The sequence below is a fragment of the Paramisgurnus dabryanus genome, chromosome 20 (genome assembly GCF_030506205.2).
Source record: "Paramisgurnus dabryanus chromosome 20, PD_genome_1.1, whole genome shotgun sequence".
Taxonomy (NCBI): Eukaryota; Metazoa; Chordata; class Actinopteri; order Cypriniformes; family Cobitidae; genus Paramisgurnus; species Paramisgurnus dabryanus.
In genome coordinates this window covers 7159716-7175431 of record NC_133356.1, presented here as the reverse complement: position 1 = coordinate 7175431, position 15716 = coordinate 7159716, and the positions used below count along the sequence as shown (strand labels likewise).

Here is a 15716-nt window from a genome sequence, read left to right as displayed (position 1 = left end):
TAAAAATAAAAAGCTTTATCATTCAAAATCTCCTCATTTTGTGAAACATTTTACTTACAGTCTTTGCTTGTGCCGTCTCTGGCTTCCGTTAAACGGCGCTGTTTGTTTCCATTCCGAGCGCTCCGTGTTAAAGCAGCATCTGTTCCTATGACGTCAGCGCGCTGCCATAGCGACATGAGACGCGTCAGAAGTACCGAGAGAAATCGCAGATTTACGCGCGAATAAGTATTTTAACCGTATTAAAACCAACAACATGTGACTTAAATTACAAAATGATTAAAATACATTTGCATTTTACTTATGTTTGAAAGGATTATTTAGTACATTCAGCGCAACACGCGCTCGCGATATTAATGGACCGTGTTAGGTTGATCTCCCCGCTTCTGCATTTGGATTTAAATAATTTCAATTCTATACAGGCCGAAGAAAGCAGATATGTTTTGACAAGTCCTCGATCACTTGAATCCTGTGCAAGACTTGGAGTTAAACCTGTTGACCTGGTGTTTAGATCCCTTACTCATTTCATAGAGGAAAACCAGGAATCCTCTTTGGAAGCGGTGACTGTGTTATATGAGGAATACGAGAGAGAAAGAAGAGAACGACTGCGCTTGTGTCGCGAGGAGAGAGAAAAACTCATTCAAGAGACCAAAAATATAAAATCATCGTTTACAGCACTGGAAACTGTACAGGAACAAACAGCTGTGAGTCAAAGCACCCAAGACTACACGGTAAAATACCAAAGTGAGTCCTGTAGTGTTCCTGTAGCTGGTATTAGCAACACAAAGGTAATGGGTTCAATCCCAGGAACACACATACTGATGAAGAATGAATGCACTATAAGTTGCTTTAGATGAACATTTGCATCTGCCAAATGCATAAAATATCCATACAGGGCTGACCCTATTCATCATATCTCTGACTTTTCTATTTCAGATGGTTTTCCAAGCCCATCATCTTATGATAAAACCACATGTAGCCAGAGGTTTCCCTTTAATTTTAGTTTGGGGGACCTCCGGCGTTCCACTGCAACCGAGAGACAGATCAAGAGGCTTTCTCAAGAAATCAATAATAAACTTAGCATCACCGTCCCAGAGAAAGACCTTAAGCTTGCTGCATTGTTGCTGGCCAAACATGAGCAGGAACACATTCATTTACAACAGAGTAAGCTGGAGGAGCAGCATCGCGAGGAGGAGCGCAGGCGAGAGGAGGTGCTGCGAGCTCAGTTGGAGCAAAAAAGGAGAAAACAACTTCTGCAGCGTATCCGACACTGGCAGGAGGACCTGGAGGCCCGCAGAAGGAGGCGAAAAGAAGAGGAGGCGATGTTTGTCGAGCATTTTCAACGGGAGGTGCTAAAACAGGAGGAGCGCTGAAGGAGATCGGCAGAGGAGCAACGAGCTCAACGCAGGAGCAAACGAGAAAAGGCGAGCAAGGTTGAGAAAGAACGCAAGCGCTGCCAGGAGAGACTTATAAAGGAAAAGGAGCGCAGTGAGGAGGCGCGATGTGAGAGGGAGCTGCAAGTTGGTTGTGAGAAGGTGCAGCAAGCCCTGAGGAGCAAACAAATGCAGGTTAAGAGAGCGGAGAGGAGGCTCAAGATAGAAAATCAAAGGGCGCTCCTCAAGCACCTCCTGCTGAAGAAGGAGCTGGAGGAACAAGAACGTAAAGAGGAGGTGGTGAAGAAAGAAAGACTGGAGGAAAAACTGAGACACTCCCAAAAGAAACAAGCACTGATGGGGGAGACCCGGCTGCAGGAGATGCAGAAACTATTAGCTAGAGAGGCGGAGCAGGTGCGGAGAGCGCAGCAGAAGGCACAGCAGGAAAAAAGGGATAATTGGGAGCATAGACACATACTAGCGCAACGGTGCCAACTGCGGACAAAACATGCCATGCTTCACGTGCAGGAGGAGTCCCAGCACAGAGCTCAGCGCACCAAGTGTGAAAACCAGGAAAAGGAGGTCGCCCATCGCAAACTGCAAGATAAAGTCCTAAAGGAGGAGAAAGCGCAATGGGAGCAGAGATACAGGGCTTTGGCAGAGAAGGAGGAGCGGAGAGAGAAGCTGCTGAAGGATAGAGCGGAGGCCCAGGAGAGGAGTCGGATGGTGGCGCGAGCCTCCTGCTACATGAGGGAGAGGGTGAAGGAGCAGACCTCCCCTCGCACCTTTGACCAGATGACACGAGAAGCGGAGCTGAGCGCTCACCTGGAACGCCTGAAACTGAATGCAACACAATTAGAGCTGCGGCTAGACCGCTCATCACTCAAGTGCTTTTACTGATAATATTATGGTTTGTTTGATGTTCAAGTGCACTCAGTGTTTGCTTTTCATCCTCCTGGGATTGACATGACTTCAGCATGGCTCAATCATGCTTTAAGAATTGAGCTTTATGAACATATTGATGACGTATTGTAGTAAACAGTGAAGGAGAATTAAGGTTTATTGGTTTGTATTCCTATATCATACAATTACAATTGAACTACAGGGTAAGTTTTGTATTGTATTTTTGTATACACTGAAAAAAATGACTTTCTTACTTTGTCTTGTTTTAAGGTAAAATATACAAATATTCAAGCATTTTCTTGATAAGCAAAATAACCTAAGAACATAAGTTCACTTAAGTTAATTTAAGCATAAAACAAGCAAAAAAATCTGCCAATGGGATTAGATTTTTTTTCTCAAACACTTAATTCAAGAAAAATGTGCTTACCCCTTTGGCCGATTTTTTTTTTTGTTTTTTTTTTGCTTGTTTTAAGCACAAATTCACTTAAATTGTTTTTTTTTGTCTAAAAACTAGACTTATTTTCTTGGGTCATTTTGCTCATCAAGAAAATACATCTTGAGTTAAGAATTTTTAGATGGTTGTACTAAAAACAAGACAAAAATACTAAAAGACATTGTTTGCAGTGTAGACTGCAAAAAAATGATTTTCAAGAAAAACATTTCTTAGCATTTTTGTCTTGTTTTCAGTAAAACTATCTAAAAATTCTTAAATTAAGATGCTTTTTCTTGATGAGCAAAATAACCCAAGAAAAATAAGTCTAGTTTTTAGACCAAAAATATCAAATTTAAATGATTTTGTGCATAAAACAATCGAAAAAATCTGCCAATGGGGTAAGAAAATTTTTCTTGAATTTAGTGTTTAAGAAATATGTTCAAGATTTTTTTTGCTTACCCCACTGGCAGATTTTTTTGCTCGTTTTATGCACAAAATCACTTAAATTTGATATTTTTGGTCTAAATACTAGACCAACTTTTCTTAGGTCGTTTTGCTCATCAAGAAAAAGCATCTTAATTTAAGAATTTTTAGATATTTTTATTAAAAACAAGACAAAAATACTAAGATTTTTTCATTGAAAATCATTTTTTTGCAGTGTGGGGACTCAAATCACACTTCAAATGTATTTTATAAGTCATCAATGAGAAATGCCATTTTAAAGATTGCAAAAGTTTGCTTTGATTGAAAAGAAAACGAGATGTGTACATTTTGGGCCACTAAATAATTATTACAGTTTCTTATCTCATTACATCATACAAAATATCAAACATTTCAGAAATAATTGCAGGTTTTATTACTGTAAGTGTTTCAATTAGTATAAATAAGCATTTACAATAATAGCAGTATTATCAAGCCAAACAGTATCAATAAGCTTTTAGACTGTATTTAGCAGAAGCCAAAAACACATTTAAAGCATTAAGCCTGAAGGATGTGCATTTGTGAATAATTTAAGAGTACAGTATTGTAAGATATGTTTCTTGTTTAATTATTAAGTTTCATTAGCAACCTAATAAAGCTTTATTTAAAGGGATAGTTCACTTTAAAATGAAAATTCTGTCATCATTTACTCATCCTCATGTTGTTTTAAACCTGTATGAATTTCTTTTTTCTGATGAACAGAAAAGAAGATAATCTGAGAAATGATGGTAAAGACACAGCAGATAGTGATGTATACTTATCATCATTTATCAAAATATTTTCTTTATCATCACAATACTTCCAAAATATTTTTTTCCTACTATGAAAGTCAATGGTCACTATCTGCTGTGTGTTTACCATCATTTCTCAAAATATCTTCTTTTGTGTTCATCAGAAAAAAGAAATTCATACAGGTTTAGAAAAACATGAGGATGAGTAAATGATGAACTATCGATTTAAATTAATAAAAGAAGATGTGTTTCTTAATTAAAAGGACTCAGTATTGTATTTGTAGTCATGCATTAACCAGGTAAACCAAGCAGCCAAAGCATTCCTCCATGCAAATGAGCTTTGTTTTAAGGATACGGTTGGCTGATTTCCAATAAATATTTTCTGATAACAAACTGAGGTCATAGCTAAAACTCAGAACACAAGCATGCACACAAAACACACAGAACAGCTTTTTAGGGCATTTTTATTTAATTTAAATATAAATTATTATTTGTTACTTCATTTTAATTCAAATGTATTAAAATTCTAACATACATTTTTTATTTTAGGCCCCCAGTTTAAGAACCACTGTCCTAATACAAACACTAGGACATTCTTGGCTTACACACGCATTTAACAAACAATAACAGTTTTGCAACTTTGTGTCAATAAAACTGCAGGACAAACAGATTCTAGATGTTTCCCAGATGTTTTTTCTAGGGAATCCAAATGTTGGCAAGTCAAGGATTGATGTCATTCCTAGCAAACCAAACAATTTCCAAAACAAGCTTTGCGAAGTCATCTGGAATTGTCAGGAAATAATGACCAGAAACACACTTTACCCAGGTGTGCAGCATCTTATGTAAATATTGCTTACTTCACTATTTAGCTTCACTTGTGTAACAGGAAAGCTTTGAACACACACAAACAGATAGAGGCCAAAAATACACAAACTGTTTCCACCCCCCTACATCAGGAAGTCCAATACACATAAACACTTCAGAGTCCAGTACCCTAAAATACTTCACTGTCAAATTGTACCATAATATCAACACGTTATTTTTGGAACTTTAAATAAATACAATGGTAAAGGAATAAGGGAACTATTAAAGGGAAAGTTCACCCTAAAATTAAAATTCTGTCATTATTTACTTACCCTCATGTTGTTACAAACCTGTATAACTTTCTTTGTTCTGTTCAACACAAAGAAAAATATTTTAAGGAATGTTTGTAACCAAACCGATCAGAAGCCCCATTGAGAACCACAGTAGAAAAAAAAATACTTCTGGGCTTCTGATCGGATTGGTTTAAACAAATTTAAACAGGTTTGCAACAACATGAGAATTATTATTTTTGGGTGAACTATCCCTTTGAGATTCATGGTAACCACAGGTCATTTTTGTAAAGGTTTTATTCTGATAAAGTAAAAACAGATCTCTTTGTCGTCAGCAGATAAAACAAATGTAATAAAAGCAGCCTGAGCAAACATAAAGCATACGTGAGCGGTTCTGTTTGTTGTGTTAAATCTAATTGTCAGACTAATCAATCATCCGGCAGGCCCAGAGCCAACAGCACAGGTAATCCAGTTCCCAGTATAAAAGTGAGACTCTCCAGTATTCCCATTCCCCCCTGCTGGTGTCCTCCTGTTACTGCATGATGGTGTCCATAAGAGGAGCGCTGCTGTCCTCTGCTGCTGATTTCAGGTAAAATATGAACAGTGGCCACATATAAGAAAGTCCCGCCTGAGAACAGCATCCCGATTCCTGTCACGCTCAGACGGTTCTGAGAAGATCCATTAGTCTGCAAAGAGGAAATATTTATAGCATTATATCGTTTTCGCTAGCTCAGTAGAAAAAGATGGGTATTCGATATTATGCTGATAAAAATATTATAGTTTGAATGTACTGTATATCACTTTTGATACTTGTACCAAAACATTTACATAAACATTGGCACATTAAATCATGACTAACATAAATGGAAAATACATAAAGGCAGTGTTGCTTAAGCAGATCTCTAAAAGGGCTCGTGTCACAGGTGTTGCCTGGCAAACTATTGTCTCAGAGGAGAGACGAAGTCTCTTACCGCGCTCAGGATGAAAAAAGTGCTGATCGCAAGCAGTGGCGCAGCAGCAGAAAACACCAGTAAATGCTTCTGAATGGTCTTCCTCTCCATACCAGCGTGCATGAGGAAAGAGACCAAACCAAACGCCGCTGGAGCCTGAACAACAAAGAGAGAGAGACAATTTTGGAAATGGTTTTATATATGTAACAATCCTGATAATAATCTTGAATCAACAATGGTCCTTAAAAGTGAATTTATAATATATTCAATCTATTATCTACATATTTTGACATACATTTCTATTTCACTTATTTACTCTCGTAAAGATTGGTCTTATTTATGAAGTCTCACCTTGTGCAAAATTACAGCAAAAAACACGACCACCTGAACAGACACCTGTGATGAGACGACAGCCGCTCCCAGAGCAACTCCATCAGCTGAGCAGAGACAGAGAGAGAGATAATGTCCCAAACAGCAGATGACTCCGGGCTGGATCCGCACCGGAGCTGCCGACTTTGGCAAGAACTAGATGCGAATCTGCCCCAGAGTCGTCTGCTGTCTGGGATGCACCTTCCAAAACACAATGATGATGTTTCATTTTTGGGTGAACCGTTTCTTACGTGTTTATCTATTTCAGTTATTCCAATCAAAATATTCCAAATATTAATACTATACCATAATATGCATTCATAAATCACAGGTATATTTAGCAACTTAAATATATAAAAATGTATTTATCATTAGTAATATGTGTTGTAGTAATTAGTAATATCTCTCAGATTCCAAATATTGTTGCAACAGTTTTGGAAGGGCCTTTTTCTGTTCTGAAATGACTGTATCCCTGATTTTGCTGAGTGGTTGATGTCCTCAGGGCAACATTATGTTGACCCTGGGACAACATTTCAACCAACCAATCAGGTTTCAGAAATATGTTTACAGCAGTTACATAAGTTTAAGCTTACAACCAGGATTAGCTGTTTCTAGACCATTGTTTTTCACTTATAATGTCCCTCTGATTTTAGGGTTTTTGACTACATTAACATGCACACCAATAATGTGATTTTTCCAATAATCAGAGCAAGGATGTTTACATGACTGGAGCTGACCTCTTCACTCCTGTTTACGTGCAGTTTTTATTTTCTGATTATTCGCTAATAACTGCTTACTAATAAATGCTTATTATTCACACATCATTCAGCCCAATGCAGAGCACAAATAATGAACTCACATATACAGTCCACTTGTTTTAATTTACTTACATTAAATAAAAAACATGTTCTTATGGATGTATTTCAGTATTCCGTGCTGAAAACACAAATATTAAGACAATGCCTGTATTGGTTTATATGCTGCTGTCGCGTTATTTGAGCTGTTTCTGGATGAAGGCAGACTGCTGACAACGAGTCATGTTGACAGAGTTCAGGGAAAACTCCCTAATGTCAAGTTTAAAGGTTCTATCAACCGAGAAAATGTGAAAAAGACCAACCCAGTAATTTAGTTTCAGTAAGCCATTCTCTGCAAGCATGTAAAAAAATAGGCCACTGAAATTTGGCTCCCCTTGTGATGTCAGAATGAGATAATACCGCCCCTTAATCTGCACTATGCAACCACGGCACTGCCATTTAGTGCAGAGATCAGCTCGTTTGCATTTTAAAGGACACACCCAAAATATGCAAATTTTTGCTCACACCTACAAAGTGGCAATTTTAACATTATATAAACATGTTAAAAAAGTCTTATAAAATGTCCCATATAAAACAAATTTGCACTTAAGGTGCGTGACAAAAACACACATGAACTTCGGTTAGTGTGTATATATGTGATTAAAGTGTTTACATGGCCGCATACTCGGATTAAAAACGGCGTACACCTTCTGTTTTAATACGATTATACTTGATGCGATTATGAGCTTATGAGATTATGGTTAGACGTCTATAAAATCTTCACTGAGAGCCCAAATTTTGCCTTTTTACCCTAGACGTCTGGACTGTGTTTGGATAGCTATTAAATGGGACATTTCACAAGACATTTTTAAGATGTCAAATAAATCTTTGGTGTCCCCAGAGTACGTATGTGAAGTTTTAGCTCAAAATATCATATAGATAATTATTATAACATGTTAAAATTGCCACTTTGTAGGTATGAGCAAAAATTTGAGTTTTTGGGTGTGTCCTTTTAAATGCAAATGATCTCTGAACTAAATGGCAGTGTCACGGTTGGAAAGTGCAGATTAAGGGGTGGTATTATCCCCTTCTGACATCACAAGGGGAGCCAAATTTCAATGACACATTTTTTCACATGCTTGCAGAGAATGGTTTACCAAAACTAAGTTACTGGGTTGTTCTTATTCATGTTTTCTAGATTGATAGAAGCACTGGGGACCCAATTATAGCACTTAAACACGGAAAGAGTCAAAATTTAAAATTTTTTCTAATTGGTTTCAGGGTTGTCATGTTGGAGCAGAAAACGGCCCTGGCCAAACTGCACACAATTCACTGATTATCATCAGTCTGGTTTTAACAAACAGATTTTGTAATCTGCATATCTGAGTATTATGAGAAGCATGCAGTGTGTGGAAACATAATAGAGAAAGTGAGAAGTTTGTTACCTGCAGCGTGAATAACTAAACCCAGAGTTGCAGTAACACTGTAGTTACTGGACATGCGTGCTTGAGATTCTGGGAATTCAAACAGAAGAGAAATAATCTCAGGAGAGCATCCCACATCGGCCTGTTTTCTGCACAATTAAACCTCTCTGATTGTAGACGTGTGGAAACCAGTGTAATGTTTTTATTATGCTGTATGATGCCAATAAAACACAAATCAAATTACAGTAAATGAGAGACAGAAAAATGGTGAAACTAAATAAACATTTGTATATTTATACATCTACAAGACATATGTACTACCGTACATACTATAAGAGTGGACTGTTGTTTTGTGTAACACAATGTAATGTCAGGTTAGAAAGATCATTAAAAAATTAATGATTGGTCATTTTATATCTGTTAGACTTTGGCTTTGTAAATGTAAACGTAGGTACATCAAATTCAAAGGAATAGAAAGATTTATTGGCTGATGTCAAAGAGTTATCAGCCAATGCTGATAAAAATAATAATCCAAATATCGTCTGATAGATCAGCCAATGCAATATATATCAGTCTAGCACTACCCACAAAGTTATAAAAATGCATAAAACAAATGCCTCTTGATTAACATTGAGGTCACGTGACTATAATCTAGCACACTAATGTCTGAAATGTGGCACAGTATTCAGTACTGTAATAATATTTAATACTGCACACAGACCACATCTGAAATAATTATGTGGATGAATATGGATTTGTGTTTGTAATGCATGAAGGAGCGGGTACCGTGGATGGTGCAGTAGTTGGCAATCTGGTCCACCAAAAACATGAACACAAAGCCCACGACAAGAGACAATCCTATGAATAAGTGAGGACGAAGGGGTTTCTCTGCGGCCGGAGGAAGTGTTGAATTGGACTCGGAGATATTTTGACTCTGTACCACAGATGAACAATACCGATCTACATAACAAAGCACATTCATTGGCAAACATAATGACCTCTTAATATTTAAATAAAAATGTTGGACAATTCTAAGGGCTCATTTTTATTAGCAGTAACATGGGTGTGGTAGGGGGCCCAACCTCATATTCTTTAATAGTTCTCAACTAAGCCAGTTCATTTTATTTAACTTCTGCTAAATGAATAAAAAGATCCAAACAAAACAAACAGGAAACTCAATGTAATATAAGGTAGTAAATATAATTTATAGCCTAAAAGGGAAGTGGATGAAGATAAACTGTTATACCTTTCCATGAGTCCTGCACTAACTCCACCCCCTCCGGAATGATGATTGACAGAGCGGTGCCACATAGAAGCCCCGCCCCCAGTACAGTAATCAGCTGCAGTTTCTGCTGTTAGGGTGAAGAGAAAATGCTTTTATTATTAACTGTTAATGCAATGTAAGATGCTGATGTTTATTTTTGACATCTATCGTGGCAATACCATTTTTTTAAACACTAAAATGTTATGTAAAACCCATGACAGCTCTTTAAAACAACATGCGAAATTTTGAATGACGAACAGCTACGTGTCTGAAGTCAAAATGGTTTAAAAGAAAGTTCAAAAGAACAAACATAATAAAAACTGCAATGCTTTTTTTAATAAATATACATATATGTGCTGTATTGCATTGTAACATCTGTATTAAATCAGTGTTACACACTGACTAAATAATAATGAACGTATCCGACTGATCCCGTTACTGTACATGTCTTAAAATCACCAACAGTTACTGAATATAAATAAAAACACTGTAAAGTTTCTTACCTCTGATAAACTGATCAATAGTGGAATAATCCCTAGCAATAAACAGCCCAAAAACATCGCTAAAGAAAGGAGAAATACAGCCAAAGCTCCGTCCATGACTCCTTCAGCTCTTCTGTTAAAAACATTCAAGAAACCAAAAAACACCAAAAAATAACACAAAATCCTTTCTAAAGACTAAGTGTAAGTCATAGTGAAGTTCTCCATGTATTACCACCCTCAATATCACATCGAAACCCGAAACGACACACCTACAGCACGAGAAACAACATTACATGACACGAATGCTCTGAGGAAAACCGCGTTGGCACGTCCGAATCATTTTTAGCGAGTCGGTTCATTCGAACGATACTTATACAAACGATTCAATGCTTAAAAGTCCACCCAGAAATCGTATAATTTATTTTTTCAGCACTAACTTTAGTAGTAACGTCAATATCAGCACATTATTAACTGATATTTGAGTGCTTTCATGAAGTCATCGAAAAGAATTGGTTTTAAATAATGACTCATTTGAAGCTGAAATGAGCTTATGCTTCTGCCTGCGGTTTCTTTCACTAGAGACAAATCACAAGACCAAACACAAGACCAGTCAAAGATTATAGTGCTAACTGTTTTGTGTAAAAAAAGAGGGGTCATGAAAATGACATCATGACCTTTAAAGGAGAAAAATGAAACCTCTTTGAGTAAAGTAACGTATGTTCTGATTAGATATTTTAAACTATTTGAATGGAAAATTTTGACTTTTTTTAAATGAACATGTAGTATAATACTTTGTAAAATGCATACTGACCTACATGTTGATTACCAACGTGCCTTAAGGAAGACATTTCACAAGACTTTTTTAAAATGTCAAATAAATCTTTGGTGTGCCCAGAATACGTATATGAAGTTCTAGCTCAAAATGCCATATAGATAATTTATTATAGCATGTTAAAGTTGCCACTTTGTAGATGAGAGCAAAAATGTGCTGTTTTTGGGTTTCTTTTAAAAATGCAAATAAGCTGATATCTCGTGGTTGGATATGCAGATTAAGGGGCGCTATTTTCCCCTTCTGACATCACAAGGGGAGCCACATTTTAATGACCTTTTTTCACATGCTTTTAGAGAAAGGTTTACCAAAACTAAGTTACTGGATTGTTCTTTTGCACATTTTCTAGGTTGATAGAAGCACTGGGGACCAAACATGGATGAAGTCAGATGTTCATGATATGTCCCCTTTAAAAGAGTAACTTGCATGTTTGCACTGGTAACAAATAAATCTTCTATAAAGATTAAACTTTGTTATTCCTTTATCCTGCCTTTAACGAATGCCATAAATACACCGTATATTGTTTTGTCAGTAAATGTCTATTTTATTTTTTTAAGACATGGAAGAGTTGGATAATGACACTGTACAAAAGATCATTTTGAGGGGGGGGGTTGAGATACAAAACTATTAAAAACAGCAATCGCAAGCATCATACGATTAGATCTTTCTGACACGGACCAAAGCAAACAGAAAACTCATGAAGGACTGTACATTGTTTTGCTGGCTAAGCTGTACAAATGTAAATACAGTTTAGTGTTTCAAGAGCAGCGCATTGCTTCTATTTACATAAATATTACAGTTTTAACAGCTTCACTCCAGTCCGACAGGCGCATAATTTAACAGATGGAAATAAAACAAACAAATGAAATAAATATAATGGACAATAGTTGTAACAAATGGGTAAAGCATTATATTCATTAAATAACTTATTATTGCCAGTTCATCATGCGTAAGAAAAGTGTTTCTTCCTTTAAATAGATCCAGAATGCAGTCATATGGAAATCACCAGTCATAGGAGCAATGGATTTTAAGACAATGTTGTCCAGAGCAGATGAATGACAAAATGGCTTTATAGTTTTACATACACCAAGACAATGTTACAGTTTTACATGAAGTGCATAGCCTACAAATGTTCATTGCATTTAAAATTAAAAAGCTTCTCAGTGATCAGTCCAGTAGTGCGATTTACATAAATTAAATTAATTTTTTTTAGAAATATCACCTATTTGCTTTCTTCCCAATGTCAGTTTACAAGCTGACAACAGGTTACATACACCTGACAGTTTGAAGTCAACATTTGTTGCAGAAAAAGACAGTTTCAACACTGCATTGCTATCCCTGTAAACAATAAATGATAACATGAGAACTACACGCAAGAGCTGCTAGCAAAAACCATCAGGCGACGGGGAAATACAATGATTTTACAGATAGTGAACAGGCACGGCCTTCGTCTGCGTGCAGTATGCATTTAGTTTCCCAAACAAACATACAAACTTTTCCTAGTAGAGCGAACTTCACAAACCAGTCAAGAACACATCCAGGTCCCATTCACCCCAAAAATAACATGTATACTTTAATGGTACTATTTGCTGTACTGAATATTCGTCATGCTTAAAAAAAACTGTCCAGACAAAAAAAAGGTAAATGGGAATAAATGTATTTTTTACCATCTCGAAAAACTTTCTTAAAGGGACACTCCACTTTTTTTGAATATAGGCTCATTTTCCAGCTCCGCTAGAGATAAGCATTTGACTTTTACAGTTTTTGAATCCATTCAGCTGATCTCCGGGTCTGGCGGTACCACTTTTAGCATAGCTTAGCATAATTAATTGAATCTGATTAGACCATTAGCATCACGCTTAAAAATACCCAAAGAGTTTCAATATTTTTCCCATTAAAAACTGGAGCTATTGAAAGTTACCAAGGGGACAATTTCGGGCACTGCATAATATCACTACGCCTGCTGCAGCCAGGTTAAGGCAGCAAAGTCCTTGATTATTACGCCAGAATGAGAGTATTGTTCCTAGCCGTATCGGCCTGGAAAATCACAACTTTTAATTTTCCATCGTTCTTAGTACACGCTGTAACTACAGAAGAGTCAAGTTTTAAATAGGAAAAATATTGAAAATATTTGGTCATTTTTGAGTGTAATGCTAATGGTCTTATCAGATTCAATGGATTATGCTAAGCTATGCTAAAAGTGTAGATCAGCTGAACGGATTCCAAAATGGATAAACTCAATGTAGGGAAGCTGGAATATATGCCTATTTTCAAAAAAAAGTGCAGTGTCCCTTTAAGTAAAACATGAGACAGACATATCATTATGTAATACAAAAATTATTTAAAGGGATAGTGCACCCAAAAATTAAAATTCTGTCATAATTTTCTCATCCTCATGTTGTTCTAAACCTGTGTGAATATCTTTTTTTCTTTTCTAATAAACACACAAAAAAGGCTATTTTTAATAAATTATGGTAAGCACACAGCTAGTTGTAACCATTGACTTTCATAGCAGGAAAACAAATACGATGTAATTTTTCTACAATGGATGTCAATGGTTACCATCATTTATTAAATATCTTATTTTGTGTTTATTATAAAATAAAAAAAATCATACAGGTTTAAACAACATGAGGATGAGAAAAATATGACATAATATTCATTTTTGGGTGAACTATCCCTTTAAAAAGGTATTTAGAAAGAAAATGTTTTCCGAAGTAAAGGGACATTTAGGAAAACAAAAATGAAGTAAAATACACTCCATAACAGTTAAATTTGGTCAATGTACATTTTTTGCATTATTTTTGTCAGTTTCAACCCCTAAATGAAGCATAAACCTTGTTAAACTCAATCACACTGCGAACAGTTGAAGAGCTAGTGAAAAGATAGTAAACACACAAAGGTCATTTAAATAAACAATATCATACTCCATTATCTGTAGGGCTCATTCCAGTTTTAAGGATGTTAAGAGATTTGAGTGTAGTCATGCACATTTTACATTTGTGTTTCTAGAAAGTAAAACGCGTTACATGATCAAATATGAGAACGATTTTAGTGTTAATAAAATAAAACTCCTGATTAGAAAAGGTTGTTATTTATTGTCCATGCATAAAAAGAAAAACATACTCCCACCCATGTCCAAAAAAAAAAAAAAATTGCTATGCATTATGCTACGGTATCACCATCTATACAGCATCCCACAGTAGAGTAACACATTTCGAACCGGTCCGTATGATGCCTGATTGAGAAAGTAGAGGCATATCCAACACGCAACAATGCAGAGGTTTACATGTATCATTTTGAAACACTGAAGGCGCAGAAGAGTTCAGAAGCGTTTGACCTTGCGGATTGGCCAGTGTAAGATGGAGTGCTTTTAACAGCGAGATGTTTATGTTTACGGCTTTCTACATGATTCGTTTGGTCAGCAGGCTGGAGCGAGTTTTCAGTGTTATTTAACATTTACTGACACGAAGGGGAGCTTGAGATGACCTTCATGTCACGTACAGTCACTTTAGTGGAGATGCATGGAAAGTTGCATAAATTTGTTCATCCTAAATATATTGCGCTATAGTGCAACTTGAGATGGGCCAAAAGTAAACAGTGTTCCCTACTCAAAACTCGAAAAAAGTGGTGTTCAGTAGTCGAATATGTTTGTATAATACGTAGGATATTGTTTTGCAATGATTTATGACCAACTATAAATGAATTCTGTGAATTAATACAGAATTTGGTGCTTAACTAAAGCCCATCTAAAATAGCACTATTAATAGGTTTTAGTTCATCACAACATAGACATATTTAAACCAATAAAGTGTAAATTCTCAGTAATCATTCATTTTTTAGCTTACTTATTAGACATTGAGAGCTTGTAACGGTACCATTATTAAGCATTATGAAACTGACGAACCAATTTCTGATAGAGATGATGAGAATGTGACGGATTGCGTGACTGAACGTCATATTTCCAGAGTCACTCCACATTCTGGAGAAATGGCCATCCTGCCCCCAAGCCCCATCGATATAGGAGTGTATCAGCTGTGATGGATTCACACTTACACACACACAAACACACACACATTCAGCGCAGAGAGATGTTAGGGATCTCTGTTCGGTGGGCTTGGAGACCAGCTCGCTTCACCACGTTCGGCACACGGTGCGCCCCGGATCACTGGCGCACCTCGTTCTCAAGAAGGCTGTCTTCTCCTGACTGGAAGTAGACCTCGTTTCCTGCTTCCTCGTCCTGCGAGGAGCCCTGCCCCTCGTCGCTGCCTGTCTCGTCCGAGTTTGGATCTTGCAGCACTTGGGCGACGTACGTCTGCTGAGGAATATAAAAACAGCGTGAAGATTCAAACAGCGATCACCTTAGTTGACTTCAAATTCAAGGACCTTTATAAGGACTTTCCAGATCCAATACCCTCAAATTCAAGGACTAAATGTGGGGATACATTTCAAGTGAGAGCAAGGTTACATCGAGTTTTTAAGATACATTGTTACAGTTCCCTTTCGAGGGAACTCGCGCTGCGTCACTGCGGTAACACTTTGGGGACGCCTCCAGGGGTATGTGCGTCTGAATGTGTATATCAAATTCAACCA

General features: G+C 36.8%; 3 protein-coding genes across 6 annotated transcripts in view; 1 reads left to right on the top strand and 2 right to left on the bottom strand.

Annotated features, from left to right (window-relative positions):
- Nucleotides 1-197: 197 nt before the first annotated feature.
- LOC135786671 (uncharacterized) lies at nucleotides 198-2728 on the top strand. Its single transcript, XM_065296173.2, is given in 2 exon segments — nucleotides 198-792; nucleotides 934-2728. Coding segments are annotated over 2 exon segments (1776 nt in total). The 5' UTR covers nucleotides 198-353; the 3' UTR covers nucleotides 2271-2728.
- Nucleotides 2729-4364: 1636 nt separating this feature from the next.
- Nucleotides 4365-10615, bottom strand: LOC135786669 (zinc transporter ZIP9). Its single transcript, XM_065296169.2, has 7 exons — nucleotides 10316-10615; nucleotides 9795-9900; nucleotides 9335-9508; nucleotides 8570-8638; nucleotides 6313-6398; nucleotides 5983-6117; nucleotides 4365-5697 (listed from the first exon to the last, which is right to left on the bottom strand). Exons 1-7 carry the CDS (start codon nucleotides 10409-10411, stop codon nucleotides 5440-5442), a joined length of 924 nt encoding a protein of 307 aa, XP_065152241.1. The 5' UTR covers nucleotides 10412-10615; the 3' UTR covers nucleotides 4365-5439.
- Nucleotides 10616-11643: 1028 nt separating this feature from the next.
- Nucleotides 11644-15716, bottom strand: part of tmem63ba (transmembrane protein 63Ba) — a 53929-nt gene continuing 49856 nt past the window's right edge. For 3 of the 4 annotated variants that reach the window (XM_065296165.1, XM_065296168.1, XM_065296166.1), the window contains one exon: nucleotides 11644-15441. In XM_065296165.1, coding sequence (XP_065152237.1) covers nucleotides 15289-15441 — 153 coding nt within the window. In that variant the 3' untranslated portion in view covers nucleotides 11644-15288. The remainder of the gene's footprint in view (nucleotides 15442-15716) is intronic. The other variant, XM_065296167.1, reaches the window with a different exon arrangement.

Coding starts and splice junctions, on each gene's coding strand:
- LOC135786669 (XM_065296169.2), bottom strand. CDS start 10,411: ATGGACGGAGCTTTGGCTGTATTTCTCCTTTCTTTAGCGATGTTTTTG. Junction 6,399..8,569: donor TTTAGTTATTCACGCTGCAG/GTAACAAACTTC, acceptor GTCTCTGCTCAG/CTGATGGAGTTGCTCTGGGA. Junction 5,698..5,982: donor CTTTTTTCATCCTGAGCGCG/GTAAGAGACTTC, acceptor TCCTCTTTGCAG/ACTAATGGATCTTCTCAGAA.